An 18,226-nucleotide genomic window follows, 5' to 3' on the forward strand; every position below is an offset into this window, starting at 1 on the left:
TTGGAGATGGGGAAGTGGGGGGTAGGGGTGGGGGTGGGGGAGGAAGGCCTGCTCTGGCAGGGATTTGGGCTTGTGGCTGGGCCTCTCGCATTTAAGAAGAAAAAGGAGCAGCCGAAACCGGTGTGGCTCAGTGGATAGAGCGTCGGTCTGAAAGGTCCCAGGTTCGGTTCCGGTCAAGGGCACGCACCTTGGTTGCGGGCACATCCCCGGTGGGGGGTGAGCAGGAGGCAATTGATCGATGTTTCTCCCTCTAGCTCTCTCTCCCTTCCTCCCTGTAAAAAATCAATAAAATATATTTTAAAAAGAAAGAAGACAAACCACAGGCCGGCCCCGCTCTGGGGGCGCAGGGCTTGGGGTCCCCCGCAGGGTGGCCGGGGCGCCGGAGGGAGGGAGGCGGGGAAGCCCGGGGAGCGGCGCCGCGGGAAGCCCCGGGGCGGAGGGCGGAGGGCGGAGGGCGGGGCGGAGGAGGGAGGGCGGGGCGGAGGAGGGAGGGCGGGGCGGGGCGGAGGAGGGAGGGCGGGGCGGAGGAGGGAGGGCGGGGCGGAGGGCGGAGGGCGGAGGGCGGGGCGGAGGAGGGAGGGCGGGGCGGAGGAGGGAGGGCGGGGCGGAGGAGGGAGGGCGGGGCGGAGGAGGGAGGGCGGAGGGCGGAGGGCGGAGGGCGGGGCGGAGGAGGGAGGGCGGGGCGGAGGAGGGAGGGCGGGGCGGGCGGGGGCGGAGGCGGAGGCCGGGCCTGCGCTCCGGGGCCGCCGCGACCGGAGCGGCCGGACCCCGCGGCGGGGAGCCCGGGCGCCCGGAGCGCCATGCGGCCGCGGCTGTGGCTCCGGCTCCCGCTGCCGCTCCTCCTCCTCCTCTTCCTCCTCCTCCTCCGCTCCGCGGCCCCGGCAGGTGAGGCCCCGGCCCGGGAGCGCGGCGGGCCGGATCGGGGGCGGTCGGCCGGGCGGCGGGGAGTTCCGGGTCCGGCGGGAGCGATCGGGCTGGGCCCGGGCCTCGGGGGCGGCGGGGCGGCCGGAGCGCCGGGCGGGCCGCCCCCGCCCCCGCTGCTCCGGGAACAAAGGAGGCCGGGCTCCGGCGGGCGGAGCGGAGCGGGCGGCGGCGGCGGAGGGGGCCCAGGCGGAGCCAGGGGGGCGCCCGGAGCGCGCGGGCCGGGCTGAGCGGGGCGCAGGGGCCGCGGAGCCCGCAGGCAGACGGGGAGCCGCGGCGGGGCGCGGGGGGCCGGGCACCGGGCGCCGGAGAGGCCGCGGGGCGGGGGCCCCGGGGCGGGGGCGGGGGCGGGGCGGCGGCCCGGAAGCGGCCCGCAGAGGGGCCCGGAGGGCGGGGGACTGGCGGGCAGGGGGCTCTGGGGGCCGCTGCACGGCCTGTGCCCGGGGGGCGGGGGGCAGTGACGGCAGAGTGCCGCCCACACTGCCCGCGGGTCACCGTGTCCCGTGGGAGCCAGGAGTCGTTTTATGGGGGAGAAAAGGGGAAATGGGAGTACTGGAGCCCTGGCTGGTGTGGCTCAGTGGATAGAGCGACCTCCAGAGGACGGAGGGGTCCCAGGTTCCATTCCGGTCAGGGCACAGGCCCGGGTTGCGGGCTCCATCCCCAGTAGGGGGCGTGCAGGAGGCGGCTGATCAATGATCGCATCGTTGATGTTTGTCTCTCCCTCTTCCTTTCTCTCTGAAACCAGTAAGTATATAAAAAATTAAAAAGGGTATTGGAAACAAATTTTTTAAAAATATATATTTTATTGAGTTTTTACAGAGAGGAAGAGAGAGGGATAGAGAGAAACATCGATGGGAGAGAATCATCGATCAGCTGCCTCCATCACACCCCCTACTGGGGATGTGCCCCCAACCGAGGTACATGCCCTTGACTGGAATCCAACCCGGGACCTTTGAGTCCTCAAACCGACGCTCTACCCACTGAGCCAAACCGGTTTCGGCTGGAAACAAATTTTTTAAAGGGAGACTTATACTCTCTCCCCCTGAGGGTTGTTTTAGGGATAATATACACATATTGGCCCTGACCCAACTTAAGTCAAGGTCACTACATATAAGGCCCAAGAAACACTGGGTCTGGCCCCACCAAAGCAACTGGAAGCAGACTCGAAATGCAATAAATCCAGGAGATTTTTTCAGAGCATAGATTTACATTAAGTGATTCTCTTAAGCCCGTGGTCGGCAAACTCATCCGTCCAAATACAGAGCCAAATACCAACAGTACGACGATTGACATTTCTTTAGAGAGCCACATTTTTTAAACTTAAACTTCTTCTAGCGCCACTTCTTAAACATAGACTCGCCCAGGTGTGGTGTTTTGTGGAAGAGCCACACTCAAGGGGCCAGAGCCGCTCGAGAGCCGCAGTTTGCTGACCACTGTCTTAAGCGAATGATGTTACAAATATGCAAATGACCCCTGGCAGAAAAAGGCCCCGCCCGCTGCCAGCCGGGCAGTTGCTGGGGAGCGCACACCGAAGTGGGTGAGTCACCCACTCCGGAGCGCTGCGATCAGGGGGCCTCTGGCTGCACAGCCCGAGCGGCTGCCGACTGCCATGGATGGCCGGGCTGCCGGGGAACTCCGTGACGCTGGCTTGACCACACAAAGCTCCTACAAGGAGGCAGGAGAGAGGCGGCAGCTCCCCAGCGACAGAAAACCACCGCAGCTGGGTCTGCACCACGCGCTCCCGATGCCGCGCTCAGCAGCCGGAACGCCTCGGGGTGGGGGCGCACGCTGTACACGATGGGGGGCTGCTCTCCCGGGCAGCCAGGGCTGCGGCTTCTTAATTTCCCAGCCCCCTCTGCAGTGGGTAACAGCCCGTTTCCTCCCCAGGAGACCAAACCCCCCTTTTGTGTGTAGAGGCCAGGGGTCTGTAATTAAGCCGCCCAGTGGTGCCAAAGGAGCAGCTTCCTTCCTGCTTACGGCTGGGGACGCCGGTTTTATTTTGACCTCTGGCCTGCTTACGGCTGGGGACACGGGTTTTAGTTTGACCTCTGGCCTGCAGGGGCAGGGGCGGGCTGGCTGATGGTCCTGATTGTAGTCACCATATGGCCTCACGGATGTCAACAGCCTGAAGGATCGTCAGTTGTCAAGATTAAACAGTTTTAATGACAATTGTACTTTACTTTATTATCTGTGTGTGAAGTGTGTTAAACTGTGCTGTAAGCCCCGGAGCTCCGTGGTTGAGTGCTGACCTAGGAACCAGGAGGTCAGGGTTGGATTCCCGGTCAGGGCACAGGCCCAGGTTGGGCTCCATCCCCAGCGTGGGGTGTGCAGGAGGCAGCCGATCAGTGTCTCTCTCTCATTAATGTTTCTCTCTCCCTCTCCCTTCCTCTCTGAAATCAATACAATTATCTTTGAAAAACAAAAAACCGCTGTTGACACCCAGGATAGCCTTTTTGTTGTTGTTAATCCTTTTCAGAGGATATTTTCCCATTGATTGATTTTTAGACAGAGTGGAAGGGAGGAGACAGAAACTTTGATGTGAGAGAGACTGATTGGTTGCCTCCTGTGCGTGCCCAGACAGGGACCCTTGGTGCCGACGGGGGTGTGAACCCAGGCCAGGTCGATGCGGGAGGAGGCCATGCAGGCCGACACGGAGTGAGGGGCCTGGGCTGGGCAGGGTGCGGGGATCGAGGCGTGCGGTTGAGACAGGCCGGTGCTTCCCTGGAAACGCGGCTCCTCCTCTGAGTGTGGTGAGGGGGTTCCAAGAACCTCCACCACAGGAGCAAAACTGGGTCCCCTCGCAGCCCTCAGAGCAGCTGGGAGAGTGGAGGCTCCCCCGGCCCTGGCCTCTCTGCACCGCCCGCCCCGGGCTCCCGTCTTAGCTGACGGTCTAGGCGGCGGGGCGCCAGGAGAAGGCCGAGGGCGGAGGTGGCCAGGCAGAGCATGGCCCGGGATGTCCTGGGCAGTTCCTCTCCGGGGCCAACGGGACTTCACAAGATGTGGTCACCTTAAAGGTCCCAGGACAGGGGTGTGTGTGTGTGTGTGAGAGAGAGAGAGAGAGAGAGAGAGACAGACACCTGGAACACTGGGCTCTCTTGGCCCTACAGACTCACAAGGTACTTAGAAGGAGGGAGCGGGAGAGCAGCACGCGCTGGCACAGGGCGAGGCCCCTTCCTCCCCCAGAACCTGAGGGAACCAGCTCCACGCACCTCGCCCCGCGCGGCCTGTCTGACCTCAGCCTCCGGAGCTGAGCGCAGTCGGGGTGGCTGGTGGCGATGCGTGTCAGCATCAGAAAGTAAGAGGCAGGACACGGAGGTGTGAGAGTCTGCGAGGGGTAGGCTCACCCCACTGATCGGCCGGGGTCAGCAGCCCACGGGCAAGCAGGAGGGGGATGGGCTGCTGGAGAGTAGAAGGCGTGTTGCTGGTTCGGTCAGAGGAGGCTCTGCCATGGAGATGGGCCGTGTAAACTGGTGGGCAGGGCCGGGGCCGTGTGGTCCAGTGGGTAGAGCATCAGCCTAGGGCTGAAGGGTTTTGGGCTCGATCTACAGTAGGGGGTGTACTGGAGGCAGCCGATCTCTCTCATCACTGATGTTTCTGTCTCTCTCCCTCTCCCTCTCCAGTCACACACTCGCTGGAACAGGCAGGCATCTAGGCCGGCCAGACTCCTAGCCCAGGGCCTGCGAGGAGGGCCTCCCCCGGGGACTGGTCGGCGGTGCCATCTCTGGTCACGGGGAGAGGGGCAGCCGGGGAGATTGGGCAATGCCGTTTTTCAGCTGGGACAAACCGACAGCGTGCTTTCAATGTTTGTAACTGGTTTGTCTTCTTTGTCCTCTTTTCTCCCCACCTCCTGTCCTGGGTCCCTCTCCAGACCCTCCCTCCCAGCTGCCTGCGCCTCAGAACCTGAAGATCCGCCTGTACAACACGGAGCAGGTCCTGGGCTGGGAGCCGGGGCCGCTGAGCCACGAGGCGGGGCCGGTGGTGTACCAGGTGCAGTTCAAATAGTAAGTGGATCTTCTGTGGGGTCTGCGGGGGGGGGGGCTGAGGGCTCTGGGCCACCGCGTATGCCTCCGGCAGGACTGGAGCCAGCCCGCGGGAGCACAGGGTCCGCTCGGGCTGCCGGACCTGCAAGGTCGGAGGCCCCTCCTCACCCGCACCAGAGAGCCCGCTGTCTAACCATATGGCCTCTCGGGGTGGCGGGTGACCCTGGTTTCGGGGAACGGAAGGCAAGCACAGGTCCTCGTTGTTACCAATCGGTGACCGCTATTAGCTGAGCCCTTTTATGAGACCCGATAAACCCGTGAACGAAATGGTCCCACCCCGGGGGCGAGGACGGGGCCGGCGGGTACGGGGCGGGGGGCCCTCACTGGCCTCCTGTCCACTCAGAGCCACAGAAACGTCCGCAGTGCTCGCACCTGGGTGGGAATACAGCCACCGCCCCAATCTCCACCTCCACCTTCACCTCCACCCAGCGCGTAAAACCTGTGTCCATGATGCTATACGCCTGAGTGTGTGTTCACAAACGGGGTCATGTGAACGTCAGCCGAACATCAGTTATGACTGTGGCCCCACCAGGCAGGAAGTGGGTCAGTGATGGCCTGGGGCCTGGGGAGGAGGGGGTGACTGTGATGGTACAGGGTTTGGGGGGTGAAACCTCCTAAGAGTGACTGTGAAGGTCGTACACCTGTTGGGTAGGCGGAGAGTTGCTGGGTCACGGGCAGATGTGTGGCTTGTGATCACACACACCCGCCCCGGAGGGCCATGCACCAGGAGAGCGGTTTCTGGCCCCTGAGCTCGGTTTCCGGTTTCTGTTCAGCCCCAGCAGCCGCGAGTGGTCCGACGTCACGCTGAGCAGCGTCGGGGTGAACTGCTCCAAGATCGCTGCGACCGAGTGTGACTTTACCGCCTCCAGCCTGTCCCGGGGTTTCCTGCCCTACTTCAACGTCTCCCTGCGCGTCCGGGCCGAGCTGCCGGGGCGCGTCTCCGCCTGGGCCTCGGCGCCCTGGTTCCAGCACTACCGCAACGGTAAGTGCCGGCAGAGCCCCGCGGGCCCGTGTCCCTCTCCGCCGAGCTGTGCTGGCTCCACGTGCCGCCGCCTGCCTCTCCTGAACCACAGCAGAGGTGGGCACCCGGGCACACCCAGGTCCTGGCGGTGATGGGCAAACCCGGGGCCTGGCCGCCCAGACTACTGCCGGCCCACCGCCTGTTTTTATAAACGAGGTTTTATTGGGACGCAGCCACACCGGCTTCTAGCTCGCTGCATTCGCTGCATCGGGCCGCCTGCAGAGCCTGGGCCTGCCCGGCCTCGCTGAGCGGTGTGCTGGCCTCGTCCGGTGCACACTGGTGTGTGGCTGCACGGTCTCCCTCCCTGTCCTGGCGGCTTCCTTTATGCTCTAGATTTAGACGAATCCGCAGGAACAGCGCCTGGCGCGTGGCACAGGCAGGGAGGCTGTTACTAACGGACGGAACGCGTGCTCCCAGCTCGGTTCCCACTCGGGGGCTGCAGCTCAGGCGGCACAAGCATGGAGGTGACTGAGGCCCGGACGTCTCCTTGAGGAGGGACCACCGCCTAGACAGCTGCTGATAGTTAGGCCCTTACTGTTAGTTATAATGGTCTTTGTGTTTTTAGATGGGTTCTGTTTAGAGATCCTACTGAAGCTCAAGTCCAGACAAGATAATGTAATGTCTGAGATTCAATCAAAATAATGCAGAGGCCCAGCCGGTGTGGCTCAGTGGTTGAACATCGACCTAGGAAGCAGGAGGTCAGGGTTCGATTCCCGGGCAGGACACATGCCAGGTTGTGGGCCCCCAGTGTGGGCCGTACAGGGGCCAGCTGGTCCCATCGCTGCTGTCCCTACGGGTGGAGGGGGATGAGCGAGCAGGTGACGATGGCTCCCAGCGCTAAGGGGGACGGAGCTGGCGCCACACAGGCCGTGCACATCCCAGCTCTGCCGCTGGCCGTCCCTGGCTCCGATCCCTGCTCTGGCCGTGGGGCACCTCCAGTGGCCGCTGTGCGTCCACGCTGCCTGGTGTGTCGTTGCTCAGGACACGGCCGTTGCTGCGCACAGCCGCCCCGGTGGTCAGCTGGTGTCAGGATCCAGGTGGGGACGCCCTGCAGAAGGGCAGGTCTGTGGGCGCTGACAGGCAGCGATGAAGTGCCTGCTCCGGGCTCCCAGGCCCCACGCCTCGCCCGTGGGGAAATCATGGAGGTCTAGAGACTGCCTTGCAGAGGGAGCCCGAGCAGCCGCTGCCCCTGCGGGTCCCGGACTCCCGGGCTCCCGCCATTGCTCTGTGAAAGGGAAGCTGGAGCCCGGCCGGTATAGCTCAGCCCATCGCGCACCACCTCGTTAACCCTCACCTGAGGATGCTTTTCCCATTGCTTTTTCAGGGAGTTGGAAGGAGATGGGGGGTGGGGGGAGAGACATCGGTTGGTTGCCTCCTACATGCACCCACAACCCAGGAGTGTGCCCTTGACTAGGAATCAAACCCCAAAACTCTTTAGTGTGCCCTCGAGGTTCTAACCACTGAGCTCACCGGCCAAACTGCACAGATTAAATGCTTACTTGATGGTGATATCATTCATTTATAGCACACGAGTTGGGGCCTGGCTGGCCTGGGAAGTGCATGAAAAGCCTTGAGAAGTAGACTTTGGAGGTAGCATTTCTCAGTGATATTTGGACTCTGGATCATGATAAGCTGGGAGACAAGAGGGTTTAAGGGCGGGAGTGGTTACATAACAAGGTGTACACAGTAGGGAAGGGCCACCGAGACCTTTTCTGCCGCATGAAAACAGGACCGTGGTTAGCCCTCCTCTCGGCTTCTCTGGAACCTGATCAAGGCGGCGTGTCTGCCAGGAGCCTGGTGGCATTGCTGTGGGCAGCGTGGCCCGGCTGGGACCGCCTTTCAGCCTGAACAGCCTGCAGTGCCGATCACAGCCGGGCCCCTGGGCTCCGCTGGGCGCGGTGTTCCTGGGAACGAGGCGGGGACTCTGGGCAGTAGTTTGTGGAGTGATAAGCCGGGCTGGCTCAGTGGATAGAGCGTCACCCCGAGGACTGGGGTCCTTGAGCTCAATTCCAGTCCAGGCCACGCGCCTCGGTTGCAGGCTGGATCCCCAGTCCGTCAGGGGAAGGAGACAACCAATGGATGTCTCTCACTGGATGTTCCTCTGTCTCTCCCCCTCCCTTCCACTCTCTACAAAATCAATGGGAGTGTCCTCGGTGAGGATTAACAAAACAACCACCTCTCCATGTAAAAAGCCAGCTACTGGACCGACCAGAGACCAGAGACCAGAACACCAGGCGGCCCGCCCCAGGGAGCGGTTAGGGGTGCCCCAAGGCAACGCGACAGATAGGGTGCGAGCTGGGTGGGGAAAGTGTAAGAAATGGGGGAGGGCTGCAGGGCCTGGGTTGGGGTCGGGAGGAGTAGGTCTGGAGGGAGCTGGGAAGGAGGAGGAAGGCCCGCTGGGAAAACGGCTCCGCACCCACCTTCCTCACGGCGGGCGGGAGTGGGCCGCAGGGGCGGCTGTTCCTGGGGCGCCTGGGACGGCGTGTTCCGGCGGCGGCGCTGCTCCCCAGGCCTCACTGCTTCCCGACGGCAAACAGCCGACCACGCCAAACCCAAACCACCCGCCTCGGCGGAGGCCCTGGGCGGGCGGGCGGGGAGGACGCCCCGGAGGCGAAGGCGGAGGAACCGGAAGTGGGCGCGCAGGGGGTTGTGGGATCGGGGAGGACGCCCGGCGCCGGCGGGAACGTGAGCCTGTTACTACGCATGCGCACAGCCAGCCGTGGTCCTCGTCTCGCGGTGTTTGCACGTGGTTCCGGCGGGAAGTGATGTCCGGTGAGGGTCGCTGTTCCCGGCGGAAGGATGAGCTTGTTGCCTCGGTGTGAGGGGGCGAGGGCCGCCGGGGCGCCGGCGCTGCGAGGAGAGCACATCGCCTCATCGCCTCCGCGAGCTGCGGGGGAGCCTCCCTGACGCGTCCTCCGGGTCCCCGGGAGCGGCGGGCCGAGGAGCGCGCAGGAGCGCCGGCAGCTTCCGGCTGAGGCACAGGACGAGGTGCGGAGGCCGCCGGCCCAGAACGGCTCCCGTCCCGCATCGCGGAGGCCCGAGAGCCGCGGGGAGGGGAGCGGGGCTGCGGGCACAGGCCTGGGGCACAGGCCTCGGACCACCCGGACATCCATGGGATCGGTGACCACAGGCACGGCCTGCAGCCAGGCCCCACGCGGCCGCACCGGGTCCGAGACCGGCCGCGCTGGCTCACCGGGGGCGCCGGCAGGCGAAGACGGCCAGTGGGGACCACAGGAGCCTGGAGCCCAGTGTGCGCCGATGGAGGGTGCGGATGGCCTCCCCACCGGGGACGCGAGCCCGGCGTGCCAGACCCGCCGCCCGCGGCCCAGGCTGTGCCGAGCGGCAGCGGGTGTGCCTTCCTCACCGGGAGAGCCGCCGCCGCCGCCTGGGCTTTGGGAGCCCGCAGCCCGTGCGGGTCCCGGGAGCTGCTGCTGCGTGGCCGCACCCTCCCCTGGCACAGAACGACGCCCTCACGTCACCCTGCACACCCCCGCGCCCCCAGCGCCTGACTCAGAGCAGGACCCCGTCTGTCTCTGTCTGTCTGTCTGTCTCGCTCGCTTTCTCTGAGCCTCTCTCTTCCTGTCACTCCTTCTCTCCCCATCTCTGTTCTCTCTGTCTCTCTGAGTCTCTGTACCTCTAAGTCTCTGTTAGAAGACATACCTCCTCCTCCAGGTGAAACCAGTGTGGCTCAGTGGATAGAGCGTCGGTCTGCAGACTGAAGGGTCCCGGGTTCGGTTCCGGTCAGGGGCATGTGCCTTGGTTGCGGGCACATCCCTAGTAGGGGGCGTGCAAGAGGCAGCTGGTCGATGTTTCTCTCTCATCGATGTTTCTAGCTCTCTATCCCTCTCCCTTCCTCTCTGTAAAAATCAATAAAATATATTAAAAAAAAAAAAAAAAAGACATACCCCCACCCCATGCCCCCTTCCCCTATGGGCACCAGTTTCTGCAGCTCCCCACTCCCCCTGCCTGTGCCTCCGTGTTTACAGAGACCCTGGGGTGCTCAGCCCCAGCCTGGCGCCCTGATTTTTAAATCACAGACCTGGGGTCAAGGCAGGAAGGAACCTCAGCTGGTCCCGCCCCACAGACCCAACTTCCCGTCCAACCCCGAAGGGAAACCTTCCACCTGGAGCTGCTGCCCAGAAGCCCTCCTCCCAAAAGCAAAACCATTAAAATGCCTCCAGAGCTGGGCCCTGTCTGACCCCAGGCTTCCCGGGAGCCAAGGCTCCGCAGGTCCCGCTGGGCCAGCCGAGACGCAGGCTGCCCACAGCACCGCTCGATGCAGCGTCAAGGCTTCTTAAACACGTTGGCCCTGATTTTGTTTCCTTGACTGTAAACCCATTTTCTCCTCTTTGGGGACAAGAATCCCTGTTTTCTGTGCTGCCATGGACACCCTCCTGCCTGCCCAGCTAGGCTGGCAGGTGGGTCTGTATGGTATGTTGATACTGATGTGGATATAAAACATTGAACTAAAAAAAAAAAGGAAAATGGGATAGTGACGAGTAAGAAACTTTGGGGACAGTGAAGGGCGGTTTGTCCAGACCGTTGAGAGCTCAGAGTTCAATTGGGATAGAGATCCTGCTAACAGCATCTGATGTCTGAAATCTGAGCACTCCACTTCAGGTTTTCCAGTTCAAGCTTTTGGAGGCTGCCTATTACAGCATTCCTGGTTAAAAAGTGTTTGTGTGGAAGCCCATAAGTATTTAGAATCTGCTGGGTTTACCATGCTTAGCTCGCTGTAAGGAATATGGAATAATGTTAAATGCCTCATGTAATTAAGAAGGTTGACTTTTAAAATAAAATAAAGAACTATATTAAAAATAAAGAAGAAGCTTGAGTTTTAGGGGCAAAATCAGGCAGGCAGGTGAATGGTTAGGGGTGATCAGGCAGGCAGACGAGCGAGCGGTTAGGAGCCAGCGGTCCCGGATTGCGGGAGGGATGTCCAATTGCAGGTTTAGGCCCGATCCAGCAGTCTGACATTCCCAGAAAGGTTCTAGATTGCAAGAAGGTGCAGGCTGGGCTGAGGGACACACCACTCCCTGAGCCTCTAGTAATAAAGTAAAAAGATAAGAGGTACTGGCTCTGGGGCTATTAAGATAAGGGGCTCCAGTGCCTGCCAACATGGGTCGTGGCCGCTGGCACCTGAGCGCCTCCTGGTGGGACCGGAGAGACTGGGGGGCCGTGTGGCCGGCGCGGGCCCTTCCCCTGGAGCTGCAGGGTGACCCTGCCGGGCTCCCCGCCCTGCAGCCTCGCAGTGGGTCTCATGCCGGAGCAGCCTCCAGTGTCTCGTGAACCCGGATGCATATGTAAATGGATGTGTGTGTGTGTGTGTGTGCAGGCCATATATGTAGCATTGCATACGTGCAGAGTTATACATAATGCAGTATGATGTGTGTTCTGTTTGTGATTGTGATTACATAGCTTTGTTCTGTTTGTGATTCTGTTTCAGTGACCATTGGGCCTCCAAGACACATCTGGGTGACCCCAGGAGAAGGCTCCCTGGTCGTCAAGCTGTCCCCGCCCTTCACCATCCTGGACCCCTCCATGGTCACGTTTCAGTATTACATCCATTACTGGGAAAAGGCCGGAAACCCACAGGCAAGCGTATTTCCAGATACTTTTATTTTCTTTGCTTGGAGTACCTGATAGAGGGAAAGAATGTAGACAGTAAAATGGCAAGAACAGCCCTGGCCCGTATGGCTCAGTGGATAGAGCAGCAGGCCTGCGGACCATCCTTGGTTCAATTCAGGTCAAGGACACATACCTGGTTTGCAGGCTCCTCCCCGGCCCAGGCCCTGGTTGGGGTGCGTGCAGGAGGCAGCCAATCGGCGTGTTTCTCGCGCATCGGTGTTTCTCTCTGTCTCCCTCTCTCTCCCACTCTCTAAAATCAGTGGGAGAATGTCCTCGGTGAGGATTAGAAAGAAAATGGACGAGGACCGCTGCCTGGTGCCTCCCTGGCCCGAGATCGGAGCCAGCTCTGCCCCGCCTCCTGCAGGCCTGTTGCTCCCTCCCGCCCTCCGCGGGGTCCCTCTGTCCGAGTCACGTGCTCCCGACCCCCGGGGCCCAGGCTGGTGGCGCCTGTGCCACGCTCTGGAGTTAGGGTCAGACTCGACACGGAATCCACCACGCCAGCCGCCAGGTGTGACTTCAAATTCCTCTGGTGTGAACGGTTTGCAGAGAGGCTTGTGTGAGCAGGGGAGCGTCCATGGGGAGAGAGCGTCCTGGGGGGACGGGACAGTCGACGGGAGAAGGCGGCCATCAGGGGACCTGGGCATGCTGGATCCGCCAGAGACTCACGTGACGAGGGACTGGGGCCGGGGATCCGTGGACAGGGGTCAGGCCGAGGGTGGTCGCTGCTGGGTGGTGCGGGCAGAGGAGGCGGCTCTCGGCCCTCCTCATCCCGGTGCCCGGCTGCCGCGGTGCACTCGATGAGGCCCCTGTCTGTGTAAAGTCGCCGTTCCCCGGTTCCAGCATGGTCACAAGCAGGGTCCAGCTGCCACGCCCCACCGCCTCCCTTGCCGGCTGTGGGGGCGGGGCCGCCGAGCGCCAGGCTGGTGCCAGCCAGGGCCAGCCATGTGGGCAGGCCTTCCCCTGGCAGCTGCCCCTGCCTGAACACCAGCTCTTCTCTGCAGCCCATGTTCTGCATTGGAAATGCCCGCCTGGCTGCTGACAGACCTCAGTGGCGCTCTGTGTGGCATCAGAGCAGCTTTCCCCCGCGCCCGGCCGCCGGCAGCACTAACCGGAGAAATGGGTTAAAGCTCACTGTCACCTGCTGCTCGTAAACGATGCCGTCCCTCGGAGCTCTCGAGCGTGGTGGTGGCCTGTGCCCGAGGGAAGGACCTGCTTCTTGCACTCAGCGCCATAGCAGCCCCCTCCCCGGCCTGAGCCGGGGCCGCCCGGTCCCAAATGGCTGCCGAGCGTCCGCTGTGTCTGAGCCGGAGGCGGCGCCGTGGACGGGGTCCCACGGAGGCCCGTCCTTTTCCCCTTGCCTGGGGGGCGGACAGCCTTCTCTGGGGCCAGGAGGAGCCACGATGACGAGGGCCAGGTGTGGGGCCTGCGGGTGGGCAGCCTGGCCACGTTTCATTAAAACTCGAAGCAGGTTGGCACTAAAGGCACATTTTCCCCCAGAAGGATTTTTCTCTGTTGACTAACTTGGAGTATCTAGATTAGACTAACCACCGACAACAAAACGCTCCTTTTAAAGGAGAGAATGGCATTCTGGACACGGGAGCGCCCGTGGGGCCCCGGCTGGTGGGTTTATGAGTCTCGACGGCCCGGAGGCCTCTCGGTCAGAAGCCGCCCCGCAGCCGGGCACCGTCCTCACATCCTCTCCCCGCGCGGCTTCCGCTGCTGACGGCGCCTCCCGTACACGGGGGCTTGAACTCCGCCCTGCTCGCCGCCTCCCCCCCCGGCTGGGCCTCCCACCCTCTTCGGGCCGGGCAGGACGCTCTCTGGCCAGACCGGCACCGCTCCTCCTCCGCTCGTGGGAGCTGCACAGGAGTGGTGTCTTGTGGGCTGATGGTGGGTATTTAAAGCCAGAAAACGTAGGGTTTCTAACCGCAGTGCCATAACCACTCACAATAAGCACAACTCCACAAGTTATTTGCTTTTTGTCATCTTAATTTGGAAATTGAAAAATAAGAATGTAGTAAAAACATTCTCCTTGGGATTATGTACTGGAATCAACTTATAAGGTAAAATGTTTTATATCAAATTTACGCTTAAAAATCTCTCAAATTGCTCACAAAGTAAAATTCCTATAAAGCTGATTTTACCTCCAAAAGTCCACAACCTGCCCACTGCCGGGCGTGGGTTCTCCGTGAGGCTGAGGACCCCCGGAGGGACCGCGCTGCCCGGCTGTGGGTCGGGCCCGGTCGCTCACGCCCCGTGTCCCGCAGGTGAGGGGCCCCTACCGGGACAGCGCCATCGTGCTGCGGGACCTGCAGCCGCTGAGCGAGTACTGCCTCCGGGCGCAGGCGCACCTGCTCTGGAAGGCCCAGGACCTCGACAGACCCGGGCTCCCCAGCAACGTCTCCTGTCACGAGACTGCAGCCGACGGTGAGATGTGTTCCGGCCTCTGAGCCGGGAAAGGACGCCCCTGAAATAGTGACATCGGGGAGCACTGTTAGGTGAAGGGCCATAGTCGGGGGAGAGCCAGAGGGGAGGGGAGGGGAGTGGAGGGGAGCGAGCTTGTGCTGAGGGCTCTCAGGCCACGCCCCCGGTGACCACTGCCGTGCCCCGGCCTTGGCTTGGTGTGAGGCTGCCTCACTAGCCACTGGAGCATATAGGGCGGCGGGAGGGCCCCTCTCTGCCGGTCCCCGGGGACAGGGGAACATGACCCCACGATGGAGTCACGGCTGGCCCTCTCGCTCACCTCTGTCCTCTCCCAGCCGCCACCAGGCTGCAGCGGGTCGTCCTGGTCGCGGCGGCCACCTTCCTGGGGCTGGCGGGGCTGGCGGGCGCCTGCGTCTTCCTCATCCTGCGGTTCCGGGGCCTCATCAAGTACTGGTTCCACACGCCGCCCGGCATCCCGGTGCAGATAGAGGAGGTACGTGTGGGCGCGCCAGGGACCCGGGGATTGGAGTCAGAGGTGCGTGCCCTGGCATCAGGGTGAAGGTGTAAACACGTGACACGCCTCCACAGAGCTTCCGACCGGCCGCAGCACGGACGGGCTGGAGGCATTGTGCCGGTCGGTCAAAGACAAAAACCACGTGACTCCATGCCATGAGGCACTGCAGGTCCTCAAGTTCATGGGCAGTGGGGGGGGGTGCCAGGGCTGGCAGGGGGTGGGAGTTTGCCTTCTGTGGGGACAGTTTCTGTTTTTAAAATGACAGCTGTGAGATGGAGGGTAGTGGTGTTGCCAGCCATGTCGGTGTACTCACCACTGGGAAGCCACACGCCCGTAAGTGGTTCGGTGACCGTTTTAGGTTATATTAGCACAATTAAAAAATTTTTTTAATGGCACCAGGTTAGCCAAAACGGCAACCTGGCCAAGAGATTGGCGGCAGGAGGGCCTTCTCTCGGCAACAGCCGCCGTGTGCTTTCGGGGGGGGGCGCTGGGGGAGCACGGCCGGGGTGGGAGCAGACAGGCCGGGAGAGCGTGCGCTCGGGGCCGGCGTGTGCGCGGGGTTCCGGAGTGAACGCCCCGGCGCTGAGCACAGGGCTTTGCACCCGGGTCCCAGGGTGTAACTAGTACGGCAAAGGCCTGCAAAGGGCTGGGGGCTCCTGAGGGGAACCTCATTTCCCTGCACAGCCCCCGCCCCCGCGGCTCTGGGAGGCAGCCGGGCCCTGTGGGTCAGTCGGGACGGTGGGGTCAGAAGCTGATAGAGGATTTGCTTCTGGCTGCAGCCAGCGAGGCTGCTCTCCCCGTCGCTGACCGAGGTCCCGCGTGCTCCTTCGCTGGGAACCAGACTGAGCCTGCTGGATGGTCCCCGCCCCGCCCAGCGCAGCGGGCAGGCCCTTCCTGAGGGACCCTGGGTCCCCGTCAGGGTCTGACCGGTCAGCGCTCCGGGCCGGCCAGCCGGCGGCGCCCGGGTTCGGCGGTGGTTCCTTGGGGACAGGCTAGGAAGTGAACCTGAGTAGCACGCCCTGGTGCGACAGGACGAGCCGAGGCCTGGGCTTGGGCCGGTCACTCACTGGTGTTGGTTTCGCTCCCCAGTATTTAAAGGACCCGGCTCAGCACATCCTGGAGGCCCTGGACCAGGACAGCCCGGCAGAGGACGATGCCTGGGTGGCGGTGTCCGAAGTCTCGTGCTCGGAGCAGGAGCCGGGGGCGCCCTCCGAAGCGGGGGACCCTGTCCCGACACTTTGAACCACACGCTGTGGCCCAGCCTGCGGAGCGGGAGCGGGACCCGCAGCCCACGTGCCACCTCTTCTCTCAGGGCTTCCCAAGCCCAGGACTCCACGGCCCACCGCAGGCAGGGCCGTCGGGCCTTGGGGAAGACACGCTTATTTTTTCCTTTAAGACGTTTCTAATCAGACGACTTTCTAGGATGATTCTATGGATTCCCCAGAATGGCTCCTCTCAAACACCAAAAGGGCCTGTCTCATTGTGAGCAAGTGGCAGGAGCCGCCCGTGGACTCCGCAGCCCGCCGCCCGGTGGCCCCGCAGGGACACTGCGCCCTCACGCCGGTCCACGGCTGAAGACAACTTAATCCTGTAAATAGTTTCTGGTAATTTAGGGCTTTTTTCAACCTGGAAATAAAAGACTGTATAGCTAACTTTTAAAAAGTCTACGGGAGCTTTCCCCTCTTTTCCCCTCTTTTCCCCTATTTTGGCTGTTTTCTGAGTTTCACATTTTTAAGTTACCTCACCTGGCCTTCGGGTTCAAGTACACCCAGCAGCGTGGCGAGAGCTCCACGCGTAGGCCGCCTGGTTCCTCGAAAGGTGTAGCAAGGCCGGGGCGTGGCCGTGTCCTCCAAGGGCGTGGCCTGAGCCCTCAGCAAGAGCTCACTCCCCTCCCCTCCCCCTCCGGTTCTCCCCCTACTATGGCCTTTCACCTAATAGTGCTCCCCGAAAATAAGACAGTGTCTTATATTAATTTTTGTTCCCAAAGATGCGCTAGGTCTTCCTTTCAGGGGATGTCTTATTTTTCCATGAAGAAGAATACGGTACACATTTATTGTTAAATGAAAATAAAGGAAATTTATCACCTGTATACGGTACGGTAGTTGTCAACACAAACCAGACAAACTGTGAATCCTACAGTATCAAGAATTTACTCATTTATTCAATGACAATCATGTCATCATCTTCTGGAGCATCATCATAACAATCCAATTCCTGAACTTCCTGGTGAATTTCTTGTGACTCCATTTCTTTCAGAATCAGTGGACGAAATCTCTCATGTTTAGCCTAAGGGGGGCCTTATTTTCAGAGGATGCCCTATATTTCACTCAGAAGGAAACCTGTAAGTAGTCTTATTTTCGGGGAAACACGGTAGAAGCCGTGTCACCTTCGTTCCCTGTGATGGGCGCACGGCTGGCCACGGCGGGCTGTGGGCAGCACCGAGAATCGGCTGGTGGCAGTACCCATGCCCACGGCACGAATCTCCTGACTCCAAGCACACGGGTTAGACTCATTCCTATGACTCAGCATGTAGAAGGGGGATATGTAGTGCTCACACACACACACACACACAGCGACACAGGATGTAAAGTCTGCCTCAGAAAGGCCCCTCCTAGCCGCCTGACCTCGAATGGGAAGAAGACAGCGACTGCGGGGACATGAAGCTTCAAGCATGAACTGATGGCGCGCTCTCGCGCGCGCTCGCTCTCTCTCTCTCTCTCTCTCTCTCTCTCTCTCTCTCTCTCTCTCGGGGGTCTGCCCAGCTGGTGAGGAAGGGCTCCTGGGCTGGCTTTCTAACCGAGCACAGTGTCCTGCCATCCGGGTGACAGGAGGTAAAAGGACACCCACCCTCTGCACCTCGCTGGGCGCAGGTGTGGAAGAGTCAGGAGCTGTAAACGAAGGGCCTGCCTGGGATCATTCGAGGTAGAAGAACGCCCCCTGCTGGGCGGGTGCAGCCTGCCAGGAGGCCTTGTAGGCAGCAGCAGGAGCCGGTTAGGAGTTCAAGCCCCACCGAAGCCGGGTTGGCTCAGTGGTAGAGCGTCGGCCTGCGGACTGAAAGGTCCCAGGTTTGATTCCGGTCAAGAGCATGTACATTGGTTGCGGGCACATCCCCGGTAGGAGGTGTGCAAGAGGCAGCTGGTCGATGTTTCTCTCTCATGGACGTTTCTAGCTCTCTCTCTCCCTTCCTCTCGGTAAAAAAAAAAAAAAAAAAATCAATAAAATTATATTAAAAAAAAGAGTTCAAGCCCGGCCCTGGCTGGTTTGCTCAGCAGAGAGAGCGTCAGCCTGTGGATTGAAGGGTCCTGGGTTCGATTCCAGTCAAGGGCACAGGCTCAGGGTGCAGGCTTAATCCCCAGCAGGGGGCGTGCAGGAAGCAGTGATGAAATAATTCTCTCTCAGCATTGATGTTTCTCTCCCTCTTCCAACCTCTCTGAGACTAATAAAAATATATTTTTAAATTAAAGAGGTCAAGCCCCTGCCCTGGCTGGTTTGCTCAGTGGGTAGAGCTTCGGCCCATGGACTGAAGGGTCTTGGGTTCGAGTCCAGTCAAGGGCATGTACCTAGGTTGCAGTGTGGGAGGCAACCAATCAATGAGTCTCACATCAATGTTTGTCTTTCCCTTTTTCTCTCTAAAAAAAGTATCCTTGGGTGAGGATTAACAATAAATAAATAGTTGGA

The 18,226-nt window shown here is 61.3% G+C and overlaps 1 protein-coding gene across 1 annotated transcript; it reads left to right on the forward strand.

The window, feature by feature from the left end:
• The first annotated feature begins 719 nt into the window (after positions 1–719).
• On the forward strand, positions 720–16,637 carry IFNGR2 (interferon gamma receptor 2). Its single transcript, XM_084874249.1, has 7 exons — positions 720–885; positions 4,790–4,922; positions 5,735–5,943; positions 11,429–11,577; positions 13,878–14,037; positions 14,370–14,527; positions 15,638–16,637. The coding sequence occupies exons 1-7, from the start codon at positions 801–803 to the stop codon at positions 15,788–15,790; spliced, it is 1,047 nt and encodes a 348-aa protein (XP_084730375.1). The 5' UTR covers positions 720–800; the 3' UTR covers positions 15,791–16,637.
• Positions 16,638–18,226: the final 1,589 nt, after the last annotated feature.

The sequence above is a fragment of the Pipistrellus hanaki genome (genome assembly GCF_964339955.1).
Source record: "Pipistrellus hanaki genome assembly, chromosome: 2".
NCBI classification, from domain to species: domain Eukaryota; kingdom Metazoa; phylum Chordata; class Mammalia; order Chiroptera; family Vespertilionidae; genus Pipistrellus; species Pipistrellus hanaki.

What these genes read in the sequence shown, in the direction of transcription:
- IFNGR2 (XM_084874249.1), top strand. Translation starts at nt 801, where the DNA reads ATGCGGCCGCGGCTGTGGCTCCGGCTCCCGCTGCCGCTCCTCCTCCTC. An exon ending in GTTCCAGCACTACCGCAACG is followed by an intron (nt 5,944 to 11,428) that starts GTAAGTGCCGGC and finishes ATTCTGTTTCAG; the next exon opens with TGACCATTGGGCCTCCAAGA. An exon ending in AAAAGGCCGGAAACCCACAG is followed by an intron (nt 11,578 to 13,877) that starts GCAAGCGTATTT and finishes CGTGTCCCGCAG; the next exon opens with GTGAGGGGCCCCTACCGGGA.